The sequence below is a fragment of the Mytilus galloprovincialis genome, chromosome 3 (genome assembly GCF_965363235.1).
Source record: "Mytilus galloprovincialis chromosome 3, xbMytGall1.hap1.1, whole genome shotgun sequence".
Lineage (NCBI taxonomy): Eukaryota > Metazoa > Mollusca > Bivalvia > Mytilida > Mytilidae > Mytilus > Mytilus galloprovincialis.
In genome coordinates, this window is record NC_134840.1 from 60155895 (window position 1) to 60183148 (window position 27254).

At 32.6% G+C, this 27254-nt stretch overlaps 2 protein-coding genes and 1 pseudogene across 4 annotated transcripts; 1 reads left to right on the forward strand and 2 right to left on the reverse strand.

The window, feature by feature from the left end:
- Positions 1 to 429: 429 nt before the first annotated feature.
- On the reverse strand, positions 430 to 4505 carry LOC143068511 (serpin B6 pseudogene; annotated as a pseudogene).
- A 4318-nt stretch (positions 4506 to 8823) lies between these two features.
- On the reverse strand, positions 8824 to 15681 carry LOC143068512 (serpin B6-like). Of its 3 annotated transcripts, none has more exons than XM_076242620.1 (2): positions 15544 to 15681; positions 8824 to 11692 (listed from the first exon to the last, which is right to left on the reverse strand). In XM_076242620.1, exon 2 carries the CDS (start codon positions 11673 to 11675, stop codon positions 10374 to 10376), a length of 1302 nt encoding a protein of 433 aa, XP_076098735.1. In that variant the 5' UTR covers positions 11676 to 11692; positions 15544 to 15681; the 3' UTR covers positions 8824 to 10373. The 3 variants fall into 3 exon arrangements, with proteins under 3 accessions (XP_076098735.1, XP_076098737.1, XP_076098736.1); XM_076242622.1 differs by lacking the exon at positions 15544 to 15681 and adding an exon at positions 15490 to 15539; XM_076242621.1 differs by lacking the exon at positions 15544 to 15681 and adding an exon at positions 12779 to 12887.
- Positions 15682 to 15698: 17 nt separating this feature from the next.
- LOC143068513 (uncharacterized) lies at positions 15699 to 26506 on the forward strand. Its single transcript, XM_076242623.1, has 8 exons — positions 15699 to 15824; positions 18282 to 18400; positions 18906 to 18960; positions 19658 to 19725; positions 22349 to 22454; positions 23231 to 23349; positions 25450 to 25589; positions 25894 to 26506. The coding sequence occupies exons 1-8, from the start codon at positions 15764 to 15766 to the stop codon at positions 25997 to 25999; spliced, it is 774 nt and encodes a 257-aa protein (XP_076098738.1). The 5' UTR covers positions 15699 to 15763; the 3' UTR covers positions 26000 to 26506.
- The last annotated feature ends 748 nt before the right edge of the window (positions 26507 to 27254 follow it).

Sequence of the window (27254 nt, forward strand, 5' to 3'; positions counted from 1 at the left end):
TATCTATAGTTGAAGACTGAATGAGTGTTTTAACACCACTTTTAAGCACCACATATAGGCTATTTCGTTTTTAATGGTGGAGGAAGCCGGAGTGCCCGGAGAAAACCACGACCTTCGATAGGAAAACTGACAATTCTTGTCAATCAGGATTGGAGTCAAGTGCATCTGCACGAGCGGGGTTCGAACTCACAACCTCAGTGTTTACTGGCTAGTAATAACAGTAGTATCTACTTAGACCACTCAGCCACCGTTCAACCTTTGACCACTAGATGTATTTTTGTTATTTGTGTCATAAGTTTGCTGTCTCATTGACATATACCACACATCCCCATAAATTCATATTATAACACCTTTTCATTCAGATTACATCTTATTAATGATATATTGGCTAAAATGATGTAAAATTTTATCAACTCAATGAAAAATAGAGAAAATACTATCTTTTATTTGAACATGGTAATTGCTCTCTTCTAAAACACAACCAAGTGAAAATTTGGAGAATGTTATATTTTAAACTATCAACACACTTATATTTGTTGCAATGCATTTTTTTTTTAATTGTTCAAAGTGTTTTCATAAACATGATAAATGGTAATACATGCATATTTTTAATAATTCTTAATATTAGTCAAACAAAAGACTTTTCTTATTTTATAGCAGCATAATCATTTAAAAAACCCTATAATTCAGAAATTAGTATTATTAGAGCAATGAAACCTTTTTTTTTTGGCTTTTAAAAAATTATTTGATAAGCACAAAATCATTTCTGTTTCCACCTTTTAAAAGTATGGTACACAATGTATATGGTTAACGATATATTGGTAATACAATATGTAACCAACATTTTTTAGAGGGTAATAAGTATCACAATTTACAATACTGACTATAATTGCATACTAGTAGTTACAATAATGTTTAAACCAATAAAAACATATATAACCAAGAAAATTGAATATCTAGTTTTTTGTGTTCTTTGAACTTTCTTTTGTCAATTTTTAAGAGGAAACATTTCAAATCTATTTCCCAATTTATACCATACTTACATATTGTAGTTCTGGAAATTTTTTCTGACTTATTTCACAGAAATTTGAGCAAGGAATTTTATCTAAATCATTAAAAAGAAATAAAAAAAAATTACTACATGTATTAAAAATACCTTTAGAAAAATCTCTTATTGACTCTCACACTGAAAAATAATTGTGTATTAAACCTTAAACAAATGTTTTTATCATGAACATGATGAATGAATTAAAAAATGTATTTCAAATTGTGAAATCAACTAGAGTGATTGAGGGCTCACACCTCCTCCCCTCTGTCTCTAATTGATCCAAATACTATATTTGTAAAATTGTCTTAGATAACTTATTGATAACAGGATTTCATAACATTTTAAAGGATGTCATTACATAATACATCATGTACATATCATTAGTGCTATTAATTTGTGAACAGACTTTGCATTGTTTGTAGGTTTTTAAAATAGATATTATTTTCTCCATTAAATTCAAATATACATTAGAAATAAGATGACAGTGTTGTATTTCAATATTTGTTGGCATCAATATAGGAATTGATAGCTTTAATTACTGACATTTTGCTAATAAAATAGTTTTGCAACAATAAAATCTACAGTTGCCGGGTGGATCCAGCCACTTTCAAAACAAGGGGGCAAAGGGGGGGGGGTGGTTCTAGCCCAGGATAAAAGGGGGAGAATCCACCCATATATCCCTATTCAAATGCATTGATCGTCTAAAAAAAAGTGGATTGGTCACTGAGTTGATGCCTACAAAGATTAAAATTGAATACAGTAATCTCTTGAAGGTAATATAACTTCACATTTATTTGGGATACAAATTTCAATAATAAATAATTTATCACAGCATGTAAAGAAAGAACGAAAGAATTGAATTCAAGACAAATAAATCAATCTTGAATTCTAGAGGTCTTCTCTGGTTCTGACGACATTTCCTTCTGGACCAGTATATCTACCACTAAACAGAACAATATTTGATCTCTTGTCCCTAATAAAAAATAAGAATGGTTTGTCAGCCTTAAAAATAAGCCTTCGAACCATACCTCTCCTCATCATGACGACAACTCTTGTTGCTGCAGCTGCTTCTGTTCCCTCCTCGTTAACTTCCACAAAAGCCTTGTGTATGACTTTAGAAATGTAAACATTCTTTGTTTTATCCATCCCCGAAAAATCTGCTTTTGCTTCATTGAAGGCGTCTGGCATTCCCAATTTGGACAAAATTGTTGACAGTTCAAATTGCGTTTCCAACTTAAATTTTGGTATAAAAACTTCAACATCTGAATTATTTCTGAGAGTACTCTGAAATTCATTGAACAAATCAGGATTCATGGCTTCTTCAATGGCAGACAAACCATCAGTCATATCTGGCAGGATGAATACCATACTGAGGCTGTCTCCTTTATATGGTAATTCTAACACACTGCAGAGATGTTGTGGATTGTATGTGTAGGGAAATTTCTTTTTTTGATACATCATATCAACTTCTACTTCTTCTGAGAGGTTTATGTGAAAGCGGTCTTTACGAGTTTTCTTTTCATCAAATTGGCTAGCCCAATTACCCTTGAAATATATTGCATTTACAAGAACCATAAAAACATCTGGTTTTAGAACTCCAGAACCAATCAAGTCCTTAATCTTGTCATTTGTTCTCTGACTGACCCAGTCATTGATAATTTTCCTAGAAACCTCACCCTGAGAAAAATCTAATGGAAGTATGTCAGCTTGGTAGTGTTTTATACAACTATTTATATAATCAGTCTCAACTTTGGATAAATGGTTTGGAAATAGTCTGTTAGCTGTGTGTAGCGTAAAATTTTTATATTTCTTCAAAATAATAGACAGATACTTTTCGAAATTTTGATGAACCTCATCTTTCATATCTGATATTCCCAATGCGTCTGCCATTTGTTCTGCAGTTTTCTCTCGTGCTCCAAGAAAGGTCATAGCTAGGGCATATGATATACTGAATGGTGAAAAGAAAACATTGTCAGAATTACCCTTTGTTAACTCTTTGTGCAGCTTAAAGGTGAACTGTAAATTGGACTTGGATAATGCTGCAGATGTGTCATTATTCAAATTGCTATCCGCCATATTTGAACTTGAGGAACTAAAGGTCAAAATGAACAAATTCAGCAGCAGGAAGAGACACAGGAACACCTTCAACACAACTTTCTCTGGGAGGTACGACGAAAATGGTATCTTTTTCATTTATTACTTATTCAAACCTGAAAATATAAATTAAATAAACTAATTATAGCAATATATGCGACACAATGACCTATCATTTTAGGTAAAAAAATGTGTTTGTACATGTTGTAAAATAAAGTTATTCTTATCCCTTATATAAACCAGGTGCTCAGCAGGGTGCAGCTTTATACGACCCCAGTGGTTGAACCCTGAATAGTTGGGGCAAATTTGGTCACAATATTCAAGCTTGATTCTGTCTGAATTTGGATTGTGATCAAATTTTTGACATAATATAGGTTTTTGTCACAAAATTAATGTGGTCAAAGATCTAACAAATCTATTGCACAATACTGTGCAATTAAAGATTTCTTCTTGAAACTTCTTTGAAAAAAAGGAAGCCCTTCAAAAATGGTAAACAAAAAATCCCTCCCCCCCAACTTTTTGAACCCCCCTTGGAGCAATAACCCTTAAACTCAATCCCATGCTTTCCATTGCAGTATTGAACCTTGTAGTACAATTTCAGAGAGATCAATACACTTAAACACAAGTTATTGTCATGATTGTTTGGAAACTAGAAACATGCTTCTTTTTGGCCCTTTTTTGGCCCCTAATTCCTACATATTTTGGGTAATTAACCCAAAACTTAATCCCAGCCTCTCCTTTGTTATATGGTACATTGTGGTACAATTTCAGAGAGATCCATACAATTACACATAAGTTATTGTCTTGAAACTAGAAAAAAGCTTGTTTTGACCCCTTTTTGGCCCTTAATTCCTAAACTTTGGCTCCATAACCTTCTACTTGTGGTTTTAAACATTGCGTTATGATTTCATAGCAATTGAAATACTTCTAAACAAGTTATTATCCTGAAACTGAAAAAATGCTTGTTTTAGGCCACTTTTGGGCCCCTAATTTCTAACAGTTGGGACCATCATCCCCAAAATCAATCCCAACCTTCCTTTTGTGGTAAACTAAAGTTATTATCCAGAAACCAATGTGTCTTCGGACGACGACGACGCAGGCGACGACATCATACCATTTTGGGGTCGTATAAAAAGTAAAAAACCACTTTACCTTAAAATTGATCGACTGTACATTCATAGACATTTTTTTGCAAATTTATATCAGCCATGTTTTAATCAATCTGATTATTTCTTCCTTATACTCTATTCTACACAGTGAAAGGAAGGAAGGACTGTGATGAGCTAGCAAAATATTAAATCAAATAATTTCCTTTCCAACTTATTAATCTACACAGATTAGATTCCAAAAAATAAAGCAGGAAGAACTAACACAAAATATTAAATAAAACAGGAAGAAACAAATTAAAAGTAGTGGATCATATTTCAATGTGTTACCTAATAATAGAACAAGGAAGAGCAAATTATGTAGTTCAACATTTTTGTTCTTTTAAATATAATCAATAACATAATCTGTTGTTAGTTCTTCAGTTCACTAAGTGTAAATTAATTGCTTTTTTAATGTTTGAATTACATGTACAATTTTCGCGAAAGCCATCCCAAACTCCATACACCGAGTTTTTTCCTGGTGTGACACCAGGAAACTCCGACATCACTCCCTAAATTCTCGGAGAAATTTGGGAGTATTCCCTCCGACTTCCGCGTAAATCCGTTACCTTTTGTTTATTGTATTAGCGACATCTCTCCCAGTCTGGACGCGGTGTCACACCAGGTAATTAATTAGAAAGCCAACGGGGTCAAAATTCTTAATTCGTTACTTGTCAATTCGTAACTTGTAACTGTGTAATTTCTAAATTGTCAATTCGTAAATTGTTAATTTGTAACTTGTTACTGCGAAATTTATAATGCTTAATTCGTAAATTGTCAATTTGTAACTTGCACCTTTGTAGTTTCAACATTCTTAATCGGTAAATTGTCAGTTTGTTACTTGTAACTGTGCAATTTCATATATAATGCTTCATTCGTAAATTGTCGATTTGTAACTTGTATCTTTCAGAGATTTATATGTCTCTGTATCTTTGTATCAAAATTCAACATTCTTCATTTGTTAATTGTCGATTTGTTACTTGTAGATTTCAAAATTCTTTATTGGTAAATTGTCTTTTTGTATGTTGATGTTTTGTAACTTGTAATATGTGACTTGTCGATTCGTTAATTGTCGATGTGTGAAATGTCGAAGTGTTAAATGTCATCGTTGTATTATGCTAACGATCATTAAGACGACAGATGGCGCTCGGGTTCTTCTTCGGTGTATAATCCTCCTGTTAGTCGGAGTACCTGCATGTGGAATATATATATATATATATATACCTAAGTAATTTTAATCCATTAATTACAGCAAATGCGTCTAAAAAAAGCAAAACAAAAATTGCATGTTTACAGGATCCCAGTTTTATTTTGTTTATTGACGTGGACTTTCGTTCGAGAACGGAAACTATATAAAAAAACATCCCGAGTACTAGTTCAGTCCCTCAACGTAATTGAGGCTCTCCTAATTACGGGGTTAATGAAATAGTCGTTGGTCAGTGGAATATTACGACTGGATTATTCAGGTATATACAATAAGGAGATGTGGTAATAAACCGTATGATTGCCAATGAGACAACTATCCACCAACGCGAAGTACAAATAAAGTCGATGTAAGCAACTATAGGCAACCTACGACCTTCATCAATGACAAAACCTAATACCATATAGTCGGCTTTAAAAGGCTACATCATTACTGAAAACCTCAGGTACTAGTAATAAACGATTTCTATTAATCATAAAATGCTATTATCGGACCATTTTATTCTGACAGGAAAGGGCTGACATATATATTCTATTCTGCTGTTGTCGGTTATATGGTCGGGTTGTTGTCTCTGACACATTCCCCATTTCCATTCTCAATTTTATGTATTAATATACTGAATTTTTCTGGTCAAGAAGCTTAAAAATTGCCGCTATCAGATTTCCTACAATAAAAATGTACAAACAAAAAGAACAAATATTCACGAGTCCCTCGATCTCAAAAGCTGCTTAATGCCCCGTACTCCCGATATGAACCCCACCTGGTGCCACACCTCCTTATAGCCCGGCAACCTTACTAAATCTAACATGTTATCAATCGTTAATTAACTGAAATGATTCACGATGTTAATCAATATACCTATTTTTTTTTTTTAAATTTGCATGTCAAATATAAATTAAAAATCATTTGCAATGAATTCGTAACAATATAATCCTAATATCCTATTGACAAACCAGGTTGTATTCCGCCTGACCCTTCTGTCGAGCAGTCAGCCAGGATCCCAGGCTATCATTTTACTCTAAAAATGACCAAATACATACTCTTTTGGCCAACCCCAAATAATGTGCAAATATTTTCGTGGAGAAATAAAATTAAAGAACCTTAGTGAGCTCGCTTACATACCCCAACGTACCCACATTGTCACTGGAGAAATAAAGTAACTGTAAGAAAAAAAAGTTGTACAAGAAAAAAAAATCATAATTTCCTGTAGATATGTACATCTACATAGTATGTCCTTATTATCTACAAGGTTTAATGAAATTCTGTGGTGTGGTTTCAGAGGAGTTGCGACGATAAACTGTAGCAGAGGTATATCGAAGCACATATGTTCAAAAAGAGGGACGAAAGATATCAAAGGGACAGTCAAACTCATAAATCTAAAATAAACTGACAACGCCATGGCTAAAAATGAAAAAGACAAACAGACAAACAATAGTGCACATGACACAACATAGAAAACTAAAGAATAAACAACACGAACCCCACCAAAAACGAGGGTTGATCTCAGGTGCTCCGGAAGGGTAAGAAGATCCTGCTCCACATGTGGCACCGGTCGTGTTGCTTATGTAATAACAAATCCGGTAAATAGTCTAATTCGGTAGGTCACATTCATGAAAGGGAAGGGAATTGTAGTTACGACGCAAGGAACATATCCGATATCATTTGTGAAATGGTTATTCCATAACGGTCAACCAACTCGTGATGGCGTTCGTAAAATTTACGAAGGGATGATTTCAACTTCACCATTTGGAACTCTTGGTTTAATAGCTTCCTTGTGAGCAGCAACCCTCTATCAAGGGGGTGTAACTTTAAATTGTAATTTCTTGTCGATATGCAAATCTACTTAGTATGTTCTTATTATCATGAAATTCTGTTGTGTGGTTTGAGAGTAGTTGCGATGACAAGAAACAGGACCGATGGACTGACGTACGGACGGACGGACAGGCAGACAGACAGACAGACGGGTCAAAACATTACACCCTCCGCAACTTCGTTGCGTGGGGTATAATAAGTGTAAGCATATAAGAGATAATTGTCTCTTTCATGCAAATGGCGATATGGCAAGATCTTTTCTCTGACAAGTCAGAGGGAGAGGGCGTCAATTTGTTTAAAAGTTGGAGTATTAGGAAGGGGGGTTTTCGAAAAAAAACACTGGCCTTTGTTAGTCTTGTATGATTTTTAATTTTTGTTTCTTGTGTATAATTCGGAGTTCAGTATGACGTCCGGTATCACTGAACTACTATACATATTTATTTTGGGGCCAGCTGAAGGACTCCTCCGGGTGCGGGAGTTTCTCGTTGCATTGAAGACCCATTGGTGGCCTTCGGTTGTGTTTCTGCACTATGGTCGGGTTGTTGTCTCTTTGATACATTCCCCATCTCCATTCTCAAATTTATGTAGGTGACGCGTGTAGTAAAAAAATAAACAGTTTCATAGTTTAACGATCATGGTCATTAAAAAATATATAGATCTATATATAGAGGGGATACCTCCTAGTATATTTCGATCTTGTACCATGATCATTTTAGATCTGTATCTATAGGAGAACGTTGTGGATACAAATACCGGCTTTAATACAACGGTAGAGGGAGCGCCGTCGATGTATTGACGATGCACGAGAGTAGTTTGTGAACGGCTGTCAACGCTTGGTGTACGCACTACGCTTCTTCAATGTGGTTCTATTCGAATACTGTTTTTTGCGAAAAATGAGTTAGAATATTATTGTATTTTACTCGTTGAGATCTCAAAACACCTCGTGTAGTTTTTTATCTGCATGTTTGTTCACAACATTTCTTGACTGATCATTGTTAAATCGGGCTCTTGACAGCAATTTAGTGTTCTTTTTGGACGAGTTTTTTTTTAAATTGTCTGGTTCTATAGCACTGCGACCACCTCGTACAAAGCCTGAGTATTTTTTTTGTCTTATTTCAGTTCCAGACGTATCATTATTTTCAACCTGAGATGGCAAACTAGAGGTTTTAAAAAGTCCTGAATAACTGGTAAGCATTTTGTTTTATTAGGCAAGCTCTAAATTGTTTTTTGTCAATTAAGATTGGAGTCAAGTGCATCTGCACGAGCGGGGTTCGAACTCACAACCTCCGTGTTTACTGGCTAGTAATAACAGTAGTAACTACTTAGACCACTCAGCCACCGTTCAACCTTTGACCACTAGATGTATTTTTGTTATTTGTGTCATAAGTTTACTGTCTCATTGACGTATACCACACATCCCCATAAATTCATATTATAACCTTTTCATTCAGATTACATCTAATTAATGATATATTGGCTAAAATGATGTAAAATTTTATCAACTCAATGAAAAATAAAGAGAAAATACTATCTTTTATTTGAATGGTAATTGCTCTCTTCTGAAACACAACCAAGTGAAAATTTGGAGAATGTTATATTTCAAACTATCAACACACTTATATTTGTTGCAATGCATTTTTTTCTTAATTGTGCAAAGTGTTTTCATAAACATGATAAATGGTAATACATGCATACTTTTAATAATTCTTAATATTAGTCAAACAAAAGACTTTTCTTATTTTATAGCAGCATAATCATTTAAAAAAAATCTTTTTTTTTTGGCTTTTAAAAAAAATCATTTGATAAGCACAAAATCATTTCTGTTTCCACCTTTTAAAAGTATGGTACACAATGTATATGGTTAACGATATATGGGTAATACAATATGTAACCAACATTTTTTAGAGGGTAATAAGTATCACAATTTACAATACTGACTATAATTGCATACTAGTAGTTACACTAATGTTTAAACCAATAAAAACATATATAACCAAGAAAATTGAATTTCTAGTTTTTTGTGTTCTTTGAACTTTCTTTTGTCAATTTTTAAGAGGAAACATTTTAAATCTATTTCCCAATTTATACCATACTTACATATTGTAGTTCTGAACATTTTTTCTGACTTATTTCACAGAAATTTGAACAAGGAATTTTATTTAAATCATTAAAAAGAAAGAAAAAAATACCTTTAACATGTTAACCTGGAAAAATCTCTAGTTGACTCTCACACTAAAAAATATTTGTGTATTAAACCTTAAACAAATGTTTTGATCATGAATGAATTAAAAACTGTACATTTGTATTTCAAGTTGTGAAATCAACTAGAGTAATGGAGGGCTCACACTTCCTTCCCTTAATCTGCCTCTAATTGGTCCAAGTACTATATTTGTTAAATTGTCTCAGATAACTTATTGATAACAGGATTTCATAACATTTTAAAGGATTTCATTACATAATACATCATGTACATATTATTAGTGCTATTTTTTTGTGAACAGGCTTTGCTTTGCATGTAGGTACCTTAAAATGATATTATTTTCTCAATTATTAAAATTCAAATATACATGAGAAATAAGATGACATTGTTGTATTTCAATATTTGTTGGCATCAATATAGGAATTGATAGCTTTAATTACTGACATTTTGCTAATAAAATAGTTTTGCAACAATAAAATCTACAGTTGCTTGGGTGGATTCAGCAATTTTCAAAGGGGGAAGGGGTCTACCCATATGTCCCCATTCAAATGCATTGATCTTCTAAAAAAAAAAGGGGGGGATCAGTCACTGAGTTGATGTTTTAAAAACATTAAAATTGAATACAGTAATCTCTTAAAGGTAATCTAACTTCACATTTTTTGGGGTAAAAATGTCAATAATAAATAATTTATCACAGCATGTATAGAAAGAACAAAAAAATTAAATTGCTTATAAAAAACATATATCTGAATATCATGATCATATCAACTGTAATAATCTAATCAAATTAATAAATATTATATGTAAGTTATACCAATATTCAAGACAATAAATTAGTTGAATTCAAGACAATTAAATCAATCTTAAATTCTAGAGGTCTTCTCTGGCTCTCACAACATTTCCTTCTGGACCACTGTATCTACCACTAAACAGAATAATATTAGATCTCTTGTCCTTAATAAAGAATAAAAATGGTTTGTCAGCCTTAAATATAAGCCTACGGACGGCAGCTCTCGTCATCATGACCACTCCTGTTGCTGCAGCTGCTTCCGTTCCTTCTTCATTAACTTCCACAAATGCCTTGTGTATTACTTTAGAAATGTAAACATTCTTTGTTTTATCCATCCCCGAAAAATCTGCTTTTGCTTCATTGAAGGCGTCTGGCATTCCCAATTTGGACAAAATTGTTGACAGTTCAAATTGGGTTTCCAACTTAAATTTTGGTATAAAAACTTCAACATCTGAATTATTTCTGAGAGTACTCTGAAGTTCATTGAACAAATCAGGATTCATGGCTTCTTCAATGGCAGACAAACCATCAGTCATATCTGGCAGGATGAATAGCATACTGAGGCTGTCTCCTTTATATGGTAATTCTAACACACTGCAGAGGTGTTGTGGATTGTATGTGTAGGGAAATTTCTTTTTTTGATACATCATATCAACTTCTACTTCTTCTGAGAGGTTTATGTGAAAGCGGTCTTTACGAGTTCGCTTTTCATCAAATTGGCTAGCCCAATTACCCTTGAAATATATTGCATTTACAAGAACCATAAAAACATCTGGTTTTAGAACTCCAGAACCAATCAAGTCCTTAATCTTGTCATTTGTTCTCTGACTGACCCATTCATTGATAATTTTCCTAGAAACCTCACCCTGAGAAAAATCTAATGGAAGTATGTCAGCTTGGTAGTGTTTTATACAACTATTTATATAATCAGTCTCAACTTTGGATAAATGGTTTGGAAATAGTCTGTTAGCTGTGTGTAGTGTAAAATTTTCATTTTCCTTCAAAATAATAGACAGATACTTTTCGAAATTTTGATGAACCTCATCTTTCATATCTGATATTCCCAATGCGTCTGCCATTTGTTCTGCAGTTTTCTCTCGTGCTCCAAGAAAGGTCATAGCTAGGGCATATGATATACTGAATGGTGAAAAGAAAACATTGTCGGAATTACCCTTTGTTAACTCTTTGTGCAGCTTAAAGGTGAACTGTAAATTGGACTTGGATAATGCTGCAGATGTGTCATTATTCAAATTGCTATCCGCCATATTTGAACTTGAGGAACTAAAGGTCAAAATGAACAAATTCAGCAGCAGGAAGAGACACAGGAACACCTTCAACACAACTTTCTTTGGGAAGTACGACGAAAATTGTATCTTTTTCATTTATTACTTATTCAAACCTGAAAATATAAATTGTAAACTAATTATAGCAATATGCGACACAATGACCTATCTTTTTAGGTAAAATAAGGTGTTTGTAAAATAAAGTAATTATCTTATCCCTTATATAAACCAGGTGCTCCGCAGGGCGCAGCTTTATACAACCCCATTGGTTGAACCCTGAACAGCTTGATTCTGTCTGAATTTGGACTGTGATCAATTTTTGACATAAAATAGGTTTTTGTCACAAAATTAATGTGGTCAAAGATCTAACAAATCTATTGCACAATACTGTGCAATTAAAGATTTCTTCTTGAAACTTTTCAAAATTCGAAATTTGGAAAATTTTGAAAAAAAAGGAAGCCCTTCAATAAATGGTAAACAAAAAATCCCCCCCCCCCCCAACTTTTTGAAACCCCCTTGGAGCAATAACCCTTAAACTAAATCCCATGCTTTCCATTGCAGGATTGAACCTTGTAGTACAATTTCAGAGAGATCCATACACTTAAACACAAGTTATTGTCATGATTGTTTGGGAACTAGAAACATGCTTCTTTTTGGCCCTTTTTTGGCCCCTAATTCCAACATATTTTGGGCAATTAATCCAAAACATAATCCCAGCCTCCCCTTTGTTATATGGTACATTGTGGTACAATTTCAGAGAGATCCATACAATTACACATAAGTTATTGTCTTGAAACTAGAAAAATGCTTGTTTTGACCCCTTTTTGGTCCTTAATTCCTAAACTTTGGCCCCATAACCCCTAAAATGAATCCAAACCTTCTACTTGTGGTTTTTAACATTGCAGTATGATTTCAGAGCAATTAAAACACCTCTACACAAGTTATTATCCTGAAACTAGAAAATACTTGTTTTGAGGCCCTAATTCCTAATCGGTTGGGACCATCATCCACAAAATCAATCCCAACCTTCCTTTTGTGGTATTGAACCTTCTGAAAAAATTTCATGAAGATCTATTCACTTAAACTAAAGTTATTATCCGAAACCAATGTGTCTTCGGACGACGACGCAGACGACGACATCATACCATTATACGATCCCAAATTTTTTTTGTGTTCGTATAAAAAGAAAAAAAACCCTTTACCTTAAAATTGATCGACCTTCTACCATACATTCATTGACATTTTTTGGCAAATGTATATCAGCCATGTTTTAATCAATCTGATTATATTTCCTTGTACTCTATTCTATACAATAAAAGGAAGGAAGGATTGTGCTGAGCTAGCAAAATATTAAATCAAATAATTTCCTTTCGAACTAATTAATCTACCGGTACACAGATTAGATTCCAAAAAATAAAGCCGGAAGAAATAACACAAAAAATTAAATAAAACAGGAAGACATGAATTAAACGTAGTGGCTGATATTTCAATATGTCACCTAATAATAGAACAAGGAAGAGAGAAATGTTAATAAAATCTGTTCAACATTTTTGTTCTTTTAAATATAATCAATAACATAATCTGTTGTTAGTTCTGCAGTTCACTAAGTGTAATTGTCCTTTTTTTAATGTTTGAATAACACAAGTTATGATACAACCACAGTGCTGAATTTAAAGAACTGATTTTATATGCCCATCTTTAAAGATAGGATAAATTATGGTATACTTCCACTAAAGTTTATGAAATTTTGGTGAATTATTCATATCTATTGACCAATTTCCTTTCAATTTTTATAAATTTTATTATATATTACATTTGTGAGTTATGTGATTTATTCATAAAAGATGGGTGATTAAATCACCGTGATTTTCCAGTTTTCTGACTATATTCACTATTACTCAAAATGCTTTAAGCTATTTTCATAAAACTTAAGTGAACTGTTCATACATATTGACAAATTACATTTCGCTTTTCTAAAATTTCAGATTCTATTTTCTGTAGTCCTTTGACTTTAATAAGAATTCATAAAAAAAAGGATGATTTTCCAGTTTTCAGACAATGACTTAAAAATGCTTTGAGTAGTTTTCATGAAACTTTGGTGTTATGTTTGTATCAAGTGCTTCATTTTGGGTTTTTTCATTAATTCTATGAAATTGCAATGCAGAGTTATGAAATATTATTAACTGGCATGTCAGTAAACTATCAATAGTAAAAAAAAATATATCGGATAAAAAACGTTGAATGCAGATGATTGAACCTTCCAAGTCTTAAATTATATGACTACTAGCCACACATATCATTCGTGCATAAATCATGATAAATAGTTTCAATAAATCTTGTAATTCTTATAGTCTAACATGTCTAATAAAACCGGCAAATTAGCAAAAAATAGTGCCAAGGAGGCTATTTTGCCAGAGACGGTAAAATAGCACCTAAGAAATAAATACATTGTTGTTATTTATGTATTATTGTCATTTTGTTTATTTTCTTTGGTTACATCTTCTGACATCAGACTCGGACTTCTCTTGAACTGAATTTTAATGTGCGTATTGTTATGCGTTTACTTTTCTACATTGGCTAGAGGTATAGGGGGAGGGTTGAGATCTCACAAACATGTTTAACCCCGCCGCATTTTTGCGCCTGTCCCAAGTCAGGAGCCTCTGGCCTTTGTTAGTCTTGTATTATTTTAATTTTAGTTTCTTGTGTACAATTTGGAAATTAGTATGGCGTTCATTATCACTGAACTAGCATATATATGTTAGGGGCCAGCTGAAGGACGCCTCTGGGTGCGGGAATTTCTCGCTACATTGAAGACCTGTTGGTGACCTTCTGCTGTTATTTTTTTCTATGGTAGGGTTGTTGTCTCTTTGGCACATTCCCCATTTCCATTCTCAATTTTATTGACGTCTAAAAATCTAGGTTTGATAATGTAGGTAGTCTAAATGTAGTTCATACTATCAAAAACTATGGACGAAGGGTCCCAGATGAATAAAGACCATATTTAAACATTTATAATAAATATGTTTGACTTAAAACTACCTTAGCTTTAAAAATAGCCTTTTAAGTGACTGAAACAATCAATATATATGAGGAAGAAAACCCATGGATATATTCATCATCAGTTATTAAACAAATGTTATACAGGTACCTGATGAGACACTTTCGTAACACTAACACTTGCTTTTTAACAGGTTGGGAACAAACCCTCTATATGGTGATTATACCTGTATAGAGGGATAATCCTTCTATAGAGGGGTAAATTTATCCCTCTATAGAGGGGTATTTTTGTTTAGACTGGATTTAAATCAAAATAGGGCAGAATGGCATTCTCTACTTATTATGGCAGTAACCTGGAACAGTTGATGCACAAATTGATGTACTTAATTTAATATGCACATGCCCAGTTTGATGCTTATCTGACTAAATATAAAATCTATTGTTCACCATGATTGAAAGCTGTGATGATCAGGTAAATTCTACTCACTTATGCCTCACTGAACAGAATTTCTATTGTTAGATTTAACATGAAATTTAAAGGTCAACTATTCCTTTTGTTGTTGATCAGGTGTTCAGATAGGTATACAATAGATTGCAAGTTTTGTCACTTTAGCAGAAAACTGGTTATCCCAATTTTTAGTAAAGTGCATATGTTGATGCATATAATGCTAGAGATTATAGCCAATATAACTAGAAAATGCCATTCTGCCCTAATTTGCTTTAAATCCAGTGCAAACGAAAATACCCCTCTATAGAGGGATAATTTTATCCCTCTAAAGAAGGATTATCCCTCTATACAGGTATAATCACCATCCAGGGGGTTTGTTCCCAACCTGTTTAATGGATAGTCATAATTTTGTCTGGTTCTTGAGGCAGCTTGACAAGTAACAATTCTTATGTAAAATATTGCGCATACCGTGCATTCCACTGATTTTGTGTGTGAAGGATCATTTATCTAAATATTCCTTACCGTTTCCATGACTGTCACCAAATTAAGGAAGTGAAAATAACCTGGGAACCTTGATCACTGCTTTACAGTAGAGCGAAGCAGAGATTAGACAAGGATCCCATAAAGTGAAAGTAGACTTCGGAATAAGTCTATGTCTAACGCGTATCTCTGAAGATAAATCTAGAAACAATAAAAGGGAAGTCACTCTATCGATTTTTCAAGGAAAGAATCCAGCATCTGGATGGCAGTAGTTTGCACTCCTCCTTTGTCTCTTCCCTTACACTATGATGCATCATTTAAAGGTATCTATTGTCCTACTAAAAATAATTTCTTAAGTAACTTCCTTTGTCGATTGACCCAGTTTAAGAAAAAAGGACAAACATGAGTTACAAAATCATGTCCCACACTGATCTACACTAGCTATAAGGCTACATTAATATATTTATAACATTTGACAGCACACAATTTTTCAGATGGTCCTAACAAGTAGTCTTTTGTTTACTTCCAGAATCTTGATCTTGATATACATTGTAGTAGAGGGTCAATTTATAGTGGTACGTTAGTGTCCGACAAATAATGCCATTAATCATAGTGTCAGACAAATAATGCCATTAATCAGTTAATTAAAAACTCTTGTGACGTCATATAAATGGGATAGGACCTTTATCGGGACTCCGGGATCGGGTGTTTTTAAGCGCGGGATTTCGGGATTGACCCTTTCATGCCTTTCAGGATCCGGGAATTCTTTTTTTTCGAATTTCTGGACTTCAGGATTTCGTGTTTTTAAGCCCAGGATTTCGGAATCAGGACCCCTCCTACCCCCCTCTCATATGACGTTAATGGTAATTTTTGGTGCATGGCAAGTATTTGTAAATTGTACACTTTCTTATAGATGATATGAAAATCCACTGATTTTGACGAATCACATTAATATTGTTCCCAAAAATAACAGTAACAACAATTATTTCAGAACTCTTACGTTTCACGATAAGGATATTTTGATGAATCACATTAATATTTTAATCAATTTGACACTATTGGTAGCGGAAAATGGCCATTTCACGCCTGACGGTTCAGGGCATTCCTACCCTGAATACCCTCATAGTAATATAAGGTGTCATAACAATGAGAATTGGATACTGATTGATATCAACTTGAGCTAGCCTATGATTAGCCTCTGTACAATGATTGATTGAATGGTGTTTTACATCACTTTCAGCACTAATGGCTATTTCATGGCTGTCAGGTTTTATTGATGGAGGAAGCCAGAATGTCAAGAAAGAACCACTTACCTTTGGCAGGAAAACTGACAAAGCTTGTCAATGAAAATTAGAGGCTGTACCATGTACAGTGTTCTAACTCACAACCTCAGTGTTGACAGACCAGTACAGTGATACAGGCATTAAACTTATTAGACCATTAAAGAGACATAAACAATACATTATTATGTATGAGAGCCCTTTTTGGTTTTAATTTTTTTTTAACATTACTGATCATATAAATTTTTAAGTCTTCTGTAAGCTTTTATATCCTGAAGCCTGAGTTGAAGATGAAAAATCTTTCAATTTGATAATCCCAGTATTCTGACTACTTAATTGTAGATTCCTTCTAGTGCTCAAAATCTTTTAATTTGATAATCCCAGTATTCTGACTACTTAATTGTAGATTCCTTATAGTGCTCAATAGTGTCCATTGACTCCATTCTAAGTATAACCAAACATTGATCTGATCTTTCCCTCAGAGAGTATCTATAAACTACATTTGACATGTTTGAATTTCATACTAGTCTACTTCATCCTATAATTATTTGTAACATTACATGGTATTGATTTTTATGGCCCTGCAACGAAGTTGTTGGTGCAATATAGTTTTACCCTTGTCCGTAATTCCATCATTCCGTAAAATTTTCCGTAATTCCGTCATTCCGACCAACCAATATACAGAGTTTTTTTCTAAAGGCCTTCAGATATTGGGCTGGTTTTTGGTATGTGCGTTAACCATGATGAGTTACAGATCAAGTTACAGTTTCGTACTGCTCTGCTAATTTTGCTGAAATTACGGGCTTTGAACTTTGATAAATTGTTGAAAATCACAGTTACACGAACTTTTTTCTAAACGCTTTTGAATATTTGGATGATTTTTGGCATGTGAGTTAACCAAGATTAGTTACAGATCAAGTTAAAGTTTTGTTCCACTCGGCTAATTTTTGCAGAAATTATGGACTTTGATAAATTGTTGAAAATCACAGTACGCCTTCAGATTTTGAGCTGATTTTTGATATGTGAGACTACCATCATGTTTGTGTCCACATGTGTTATTGAAATTGCAGATTTTTCAACTTTTTGAGACAGGGCCATTCATGTCGCTTTGACACATCTAGTTCTTAATGCACTTCACTAACAAAAATAATCTGATATTGAAAATATAACCATACCCTTCCTATTTTTTAAGCTAAAAAATTACCTACCCCAAAGTTTTTTGTCATTTTTCAATAAGTACTGTTCAAGTCAGATTATGTCCCTCCAATAGATTCAATGTAAAAAAAAAAAGATAAAATAAAAAAAAATGAGCATTGAACCTACCCTATTTTTTTGAAAGATGTACATGTATAATACAAAACACACATATTTGTTTTTTGGCCTTAGGACGTTCAAGGGTCAGAAGCAGTAATATTATTTCTGTCCGAGTGGAAAAAAGATGAACAATAATATATATTCTTCTGCAGTATATGATTGTTAATATGAGCATTTATTTTTCAGTTGATGTACGCTTGCATGAACCTCTATTATCTAGGGATGTAACACCTATAGATACAGAAATAGAAATGATGTCATTATGTTCTCAGTTAGATATTTTGTGTCATAAGGAACTTAAGGAGGTAACATGTAGTTGTGTCTATAGAGCTACACACATTTATACATTTCAAGAATATTAGAATTCTCCATATAAAAAATGAATCTATTAATTTTTCGTAGACGTTGTTACATTTCTCTATTGTATACATTTCCTATATTTTTTGCACTTTTTAATACTTTAACATGTTTAAGAGTTTAAAAACAACAAATTTTCTTAGGACATAACATATTCAGCCAATGCCCTTATGTACTCCTTTGCCATATTGTGTTTTTTTCCAGGAACTTTTGAAATCAAATTAACCTACATTTAATTATATTTTGTAATTTTTCTCAGTATTTCTTAATTACCTTGTTACATTGATTTTTTTAAGTGACCTTTCATTGTGATAAATAGCACTTTAATATTCAGTTATTGTCATAAGTTAACAATATTTAAGGAAGTCAGAAAAGTAAAATGTAATAAACTTTTCTATAAAGAAGATAAATTTAGAACTACTGATAGTAATAGAATTTATTTGATATTTACAGCAGCCTAAAGAGAAGATAGAACAAGGAAGATTCAGTAATTCTTTTACAAATAGAGGTACTATTGACTATTTCTTTAGAAATGTACTACAAACTTTATACTACAAACTGTAAGCATATTTTCTGATCATGGTTGTGCTTGCTTGGTAAAGGGTATTTTACCAATAAGTTTTGATCTCTTATTGAATTTAATTTTTAAAATGTATTGCTTTGTTTGCATCAGTATTCAATATTTGTGGCAGTGTCTTACACAAAAATGTGCAAGCAAGCCCCTTCTCAAAGTAGATTTCTTGGTTTTAAGTACTCAACCCTATCCCTTTTTTTTCTTAATCAGTAGGTGGTAAAGGTACCTTAGTAACTAAAAATCTGTCTATACAAAACACACAGAACTCTGTAATATATAAGTTCAGATGAAAACAAATCAGGTAAAATTAAATCTATTCTTAAAAATGATATGGTATTATGAAAGAATGAGATACAGAAAGGAAGCCAAAAACTGTATCTAATGCACAAAATTTACAAATCATGCCTTTTTACAAACTTTATATAATACTGGCTGTACTCTCAAGAAGATTTCATAAAGCCTATTTTTAATATAAATGCTGAATATCGTGATTTGTAAAAATGTGTTGCCCTTTTAATGAAAAATGAACAAAAGAAAAGTTAAACCATTATTGAGTTTTAAAAGGCTTTAAAAAGAAAAGTGTATTTATGAAAAATTATCCTCATTTATAACACCACAATTTCTTTTGTAGCTGCAGTAGTACAGGATAGAATGAATCAAGTTTTACACAAGAATGTACAAAACAGAATGTTAGTAAATGTAAGTATAAACATATTGCAGAGAATTGTAAGTAAATTTCTTAAAATGTATCTATCCTCTTAATTTTTTAGATATATATTTTTAACACTGAATGATTTTGTTTACTATAAATTCAGAAATTATTGTGTGCACTTATTATTGTGATTTTTGAAAGATGAACAAAAATGAGAGATAAATTATTTGATTTTACAAAAATCTCCATACAGATATATGTAACAGATATCAGAAAGAGAGTTCTTGTTATTGCATTACATACTTATTCACGGTTTATTCTCCGATTGTCCCACTTTTTAAAATTTTAGAGTTCTGATTGTCCCACATGAAAAGTTCTGATTGTCCCACATTATTTTATGAAGTAAAATGTTCTTAGATAAACAAGGTTACTGTTGTTTGTTTTGCTAAGTAAACAAGAATTTATTATTGCACATTAATTATTAATTTTATAAAAGTATAAAATATTACTTTTATAAAAGTATAAAATTGAGAATGAAAATGGGGAATGTGTCAAAGAGACAACAACCCGACCATAGAACATATAAAAGTATAAAATATTGAATGTTATAGAAGTATAAACTAAATATTAATTTATAAAAGTATAAAAAAAATATGTTTTTTCAAATCATTAGATAAAAACACTTTTTATTTAAAACCAATATTATATCTCTGATATATGTCCAGATTTTTACTAGATTTGCCTTTCAAATAATCACTATTAGAGATTGTTTTACCAATATTCCTATTGTCTTTTCCATAATGATGTTGTATGATTGCCAATGAGACAACTCTCCATTAGAGACCAAATGACACAGAAATAAACAATTATAGGTCACTATACGGCCTTCAATAATTAGCAAAGCCCATACCGCACTGTAAGCTTTAAAAGGCACTAATATGAAAAATGTAAAACAATTGAAACGAGAAAAGCTAACGACCTAACGCATGTACCAAATAATGAACGGAAAACAAATATGTTACACAGCAACAAACTACAACCCCTGAATTACATGCACATGACTTAGGACAGGCAAGTACAGATCTGAGAGTACTCACAATTATACTGACAACTAGTTCAAAGTCAATAATAACTATTTTTAAACTATGCGTTTAAGACTAAAATATATAAATATTATTATTTGTTCATTTTTTTTTTCTCAATATTTTTTATAAGTTACATTGATTAGTAACCTGTAACAAACTGCTACATACTATAAAAACAAAATAATCACTATCAAAACAATTCCCGATTGTCCCACATTTAAACTTCCCAATTGTCCCACAAACTTATTCCCGATTGTCCCACAAAATTTCATTACTTTTTTACCTGTAATTTCAAAAAGTGGGACAATCGGGAAGACACCCTTATTCACATTATTGCAATTAATTAAACCCTGAGAATAATTTCTAGATTTACAGTAAAGCCATCAAAGCTAACACATGACATAAAGGGGATAGGCCAGTGATTTCTATAAGATAACACATGACATAAAGGGGATAGGCCAGTGATTTCTATAAGATAACACATGACATAAAGGGGATAACCCAGTGATTTCTATAAGATAACACATGACATAAAGGGGTGGCCAGTGATTTCTATACGATAACACATGACATAAAGGGGTAGCCAGTGATTTCTATAAGATAACACATGACATAAAGGGGTGGCCAGTGATTTCTATAAAATAACACATGACATAAAGAGGTGGCCAGTGATTTCTATAAGATAACACATGACATAAAGGGGTGGCCAGTGATTTCTATAAGATAACACATGACATAAAGGGGTGGCCAGTGATTTCTATAAGATAGCACATGACATAAAGGGGATAGGCCAGTGATTTCTATAAGATAACACATGACATAAAGGGGATAGGCCAGTGATTTCTATAAGATAACACATGACATAAACGGGTGGCCAGTGATTTCTATAAGATAACACATGACATAAAGGGGATAACCCAGTGATTTCTATAAGATAACACATGACATAAAGGGGTGGCCAGTGATTTCTATACAATAACACATGACATAAAGGGGTGGCCAGTGATTTCTATACAATAACACATGACATAAAGGGGTGGCCAGTGATTTCTATAAGATAACACATGACATAAAGGGGTGGCCAAGGATTTCTATAAGATAACACATGACATAAAGGGGTGGCAAGTGATTTCTATAAGATAACACATGACATAAAGGGGATAGGCCAGTGATTTCTATAAGATAACACATGACATAAAGGGGTGGCCAGTGATTTTTATAAGATAACACATGACATAAAGGGGTGGCCAGTGATTTCTATAAGATAACACATGACATAAAGGTGAAAGGCCAGTGATTTCTATAAGATAACACATGACATAATGGGGTGGCCAGTGATTTCTATAAGATAACACATGACATAAAGGGGTGGCCAGTGATTTCTATAAGATAACACATGACATAAAGGGGATAGGCCAGTGATTTCTATAAGATAACACATGACATAAAGGGGTGGCCAGTGATTTCTATGCTCATAACATTTAGATGATGTAAATCTATGAAGAAATATCATCAATGTTTATATTGAAATTAGAGAATATAAACTTCTTATGCATTAGTAAATCATTATTATTTTTTTTTCTAGGAATATTTGGCAGCAAAGGGTTTAGATAGATTATTTCCTCGGGCATCAGCTTTTATTTCATCACCAGGCAATCTTGTTTATTTGAATGACAAAACAAGTCTTGATGGTAAGCATAGATATGTACAAATTATTCTTTATTTCATTGGCTAGAAAAATACAGACATAAACTGTCAGTTTAAACATATTTTATTTGCACAATCACAAATTTAGAGGAATATTTCTTTATGTAGAGAAGGTTATCCATGTGATGCTTCAGACAAGGTATGAATGACTCAAAACTAATGCTATTTATCCACTGCAACATTAGTTGTTTCAGGGTGACTGTTACAAGTCACCATTTAAAAAAAAAGAATGGGTAGAGAAAAAATAATTTTGTCAAAAGTTTTTTGCAAAATAATTATAGCTGTTTGAAATTGTCCTTCTTGATTATTTATTGCTTCATATGTCACTTAGAAATCAGTTGTTTTTACAACTTTATAAGAAATATAAATTAAATGAAGTTGCATCACTTTGCAATCATTTTAGCAATACTATGTTAAACATAATTTTATGAATTAATTCTTAACAAGGAAAATTTTAAAATCTAAAAAATCTTGGATCTTATTTGAAGCCCTTCAACAGGACAAAACAGATATATGTGGGATTTATTTACACTCGGACTCAAAAATTACATCCAGATGGATATAAGACCATGGCTGGGCAAATTGAGATTTAGCTTGTTTGCAAATTAAAGAATATAATAAATTGGTGATAAAAAAATTGTTTTGGAAAAAGGAGTGGCTAAAACGAAAGTTGACCAAATCAGATTGTTGTTGCTAAAATAAGGCTGTCTCAGAATAAGCAATATTGTTTAAAACATCAAATTTTGTTTTTATGTTGTAGCATACTACGCAGATATATCTAGCTTAAATCAACTAAAATACCTTGCCCATCAGATAAATTCTGATCTGAGCAACTTATCGGAACACAAGTACGTTGCTCACCAGATCTCAATATTATATGTAAGTATTTCATTATGATCCATTATATTTAAAAAAAAAAAAAAAAAAAGAAGCATGACCTCACACTGAACATCAGGCAATCATTTGAGAAATATGGGTTACAAATGAATATATTTATTGTGAAATAGAGTAAAAACAGACAAGTGTATATATAAACCAGGGCACAGCTTTATACAACCGCAGAGGTCGAACCCTGAACAGCTGGGGCAAGTATGGACACAACATTAAAGCTTGATACAGCTCTGAATTTGGACTGTGATCAAATTCTTGACATAATATGAGTTTCTGACACAAAACAAATGTCAAGATCTTACAAATCTAATATGCAATATCAATTAAAGATTTCTTCATCAAACTTTTCAAAAATTCGGAATTTGAGAAAGGAATAAAAATTTAAAACTACTACCATCCCCCTTTTTTAGCTCACCTGGCCCAAAGGGCCAAGTGAGCTTTTCCCGTCACTTCGCGTCCTGCGTCCGGCGTCGTTAACTTTTACAAAAATCTTCTCCTCTGAAACTACCTAACCAAATTAATCCAAACTTGGCCACAATCATCTTTGGGGTATCTAGTTTAAAAATGTGTCTGATGACCCGGCCATCAAACCAAGATGGCCTCCATGGCTAAAAATAGAACATAGTGGTTAAATGCAGTTTTTGGCTTATAACTCAAAAACCAAAGCATTTAGAGCAAATCTGACATGGAGTAAAATTGTTTATCAGGTCAAGATCTATCTGACCGAAATGGTCAATTGACCCCCTAAGGAGTTATTGTCCTTTAGTCAATTTTTAACAATTTTCAATGTACAAACACATCACCATCACCAAAACACAATTTTGTGATGAATCCATCTGCTTCCTTTGTTTAATATTCACATAGACCAAGGTGAGCGACACAGGCTCTTTAGAGCCTCTAGTTTTGCAATAAGTCCAAAACAGTGTAAGGGAGGTAAATCAGAACATACCAAACATTGTATGTTAACTGTTTTGAATTACCTCCCTTACATTGCTTTTAGATTGTCTTAACTGTCCATTGACTAGAAAAACCTAGTTTCCCCCCTTTTTTTGCCCCTAATTCCCCTTTTTTTTTTTACCGTAATTCCAAAACATTTGAGCCATAAACCCCCAAAGTCATAAGTAACCATCCGTTAATGGTATGGAAACTTGTGGTATAATTTCAGAGAGATTCATACACTTAAACACAAGTTATTGTTTGAAAACTACAAAAATGCTTATTTTGGGCCCCTTTTTGGTCCCTAATTCCTAAACTATTTGGACCATAACCCCCAAAATCTATCCAAACCTTCCTTTAATGATATTGAACCTTCTGGTAAAAATTTATAGAGATCCATTCACTAAATCTGAAGTTATTGTCCTGCAAACCTAGTTTTTCCCTTTTTTGCCCCTAATTCCCCCTTTTCAGCCCCTAATTCCAAAACATTTTGAGACATAACCCCCCAAAGTCATTACTAACCATTCCTTTATGGTATGGAAACTTGTGGTATTATTTTAGAGAGATTCATACACTAAACCACAAGTTATTGTTTGAAAACTACAAAAATGCTTATTTTGGGCCCCCTTTTTGGCCCCTAATTCCTAAACTATTCGGACCATAACCCCAAAAATCAGTCCCAACCTTCCTTTAGTGGTATTTAACCTTCAGGTAAAAATTTATAGAGATCCATTCACTAAATCTGAAGTTATTGTCCGGAAACTAAATGTGTCTTCGGACGACGACGACATGATACCATTATACGACTGCGGTCGTATAAAAAGAAGATGTGGAATGATTACCAATGAGACAACTCTTCATAAGAGACCAAATGACATAGAAATTAACAACTATAGGTCACTGTACGGTCTTCAACAATGAGCCAGCCCATAATGGATAGTCAGCTATTTGTAAGAAAGTATGTTTATATCATTAAAATAAGTTTTTATATAAAAATTGAATTAAAACAATGGCTATCATAGCATAGCAATTTTAAATATGAATTGAGAGACAGTGCAAGAACCCTAAATCTTTGGTGCTTGTGGAAGAATATTTCACCCAAAGGATAATTGCCAACTTTATATCATCTTTTATTTATATTTTATATTTTAGCAATCAGTTAATAATATCAACAACTCTTATCTTGATCCATATAAGAAAAGTATAGAGGAGAATTTTAAATCAGTGAAGACAACACTCAATGAAGAGCATAAGGATGGTACAAGGAAATTATTACCAGAACAAAAAGAATGGTAAGATTCACTCAATATTCACCATAAAAAAAATATAGCACTTTTAAAAAACTTTATAAACCACCATGTATTTCTATCATTTATCTAAACTTTTGAAAAGTACCAATAAAAGTACAGCAAAGAACATAAAATAAAAATATGTACGTGAAAATTATAAACACCATTATACTTTATAAAACACTAAAAGTAAATGTTCCCCGTTATAGAAAGGAAGCTCAAAATATTTTATAGTTATACATTATCTTCAACACCATTTTTTTTAATACAAGTGTAAAGATTATTTTAAAAAAAATATTTATTTCAGGTTGTTACAATTAACCAGTGGAATAGCTAATTTGATCTCAAGGTTTCCTATAGAATTAACTCAAGAAATGGTACAACCTGCCTTAGTTTTACAACAGCAATCCTAACATAGGAAACAAGTCAAGAACAATGTTAATACGGACCACATGTCTTCATGAAATATATCCATCACAAATGCATTTTTTTTTTCTGCACATTTCGACTGTTTATTAGATTTTTCGAAATGATTTTTAAGTTTTCCACAAGTATCATATACAAACTCTCAAAGACACTGAAACCATTGTAGTTTTCTATTCTTTTTTGAAACCCCCAGTATGAAAACTTACTTGGCTGTTGTCAAATGTATCTACAATCATTTATTGTGCAATACGGTATTATTTTAATTTTTTTTACCTTTGTAACTAGGAATTTAGGGTAATTTATCGGTATGTGTTTTATAAGATATGTCTAATGCAGTAAAATTTATATAGAGGTTTGGTGCACATTTTAATTCAAAGCATGAATTCATCTTAAAATGTATGTTAATATTTTGAAAATGCTTAACCTATGGTGACTCACAGTTGCTTACTACTATGCCATTTGGTCTCTTATGGAGGGTTATTTCATTGGCAATCATACCACATCTTCTTATTCTTTACACCTTATCGCTATTTGAAAATCTGTTTCGCTTGACCCAAGAATTTGTTTTGCTTTAACTGTTGACCTCATACAACAATCAATTTTCCATTATGGCGTCAGATATTTTCTATCATGACGTCAAAATTTACGGGAACTTTTGTGTTGTCCAGTTATGGCAGACAAATAGCGATAAGGTGTATTGAAATATAAAAGCAACATTTTCCTTTAATTTGTAAAATGACTTATTGCAGCTTTTATCCAGTCATTGCATTACTTTAATTTGTCTAGGAAAACAGCTGTCATTGTACATTTAATATTTTATATTTTTGAATCTCCTGTTTTGCATTGTTAGATATCAGTAAATGGATGTTGTATGATACAGCAATTATTTGTAAAAATCAGTTTGCTTTGTAGAGGTGTAAATGAGGAGGAGGTCTGGATTAGGTGTTCTTATTTTCTCTAAATTTATAACTTAATCATTATGTTTATTGTATCATATTTACATATTCCATTATTATATTGAAAAAGATCTTTCTTACATTTGTCTATGCACATTATAGATTTGTATATGTCTGTTACTTTTTTTCACAATTTTCTTTGGAAATTAAAGGCAAACATTGAATATAGCATGATACTTTCATTGTAAGGCTAAGCTAAAGTATGGGAAAATACCATATGCTCCGGCCACTTTCTAGTGGGGCATAAAAATCAGTTGCTTGTCAAAAAGCATACGAAAATGGACAA

Coding starts and splice junctions, on each gene's coding strand:
- LOC143068512 (XM_076242620.1), bottom strand. CDS start 11,675: ATGAAAAAGATACAATTTTCGTCGTACTTCCCAAAGAAAGTTGTGTTG.
- LOC143068513 (XM_076242623.1), top strand. CDS start 15,764: ATGGCAGTAGTTTGCACTCCTCCTTTGTCTCTTCCCTTACACTATGAT. Junction 15,825..18,281: donor CTATGATGCATCATTTAAAG/GTATCTATTGTC, acceptor TTTATTTTTCAG/TTGATGTACGCTTGCATGAA. Junction 23,350..25,449: donor ACCAGATCTCAATATTATAT/GTAAGTATTTCA, acceptor TTTATATTTTAG/CAATCAGTTAATAATATCAA.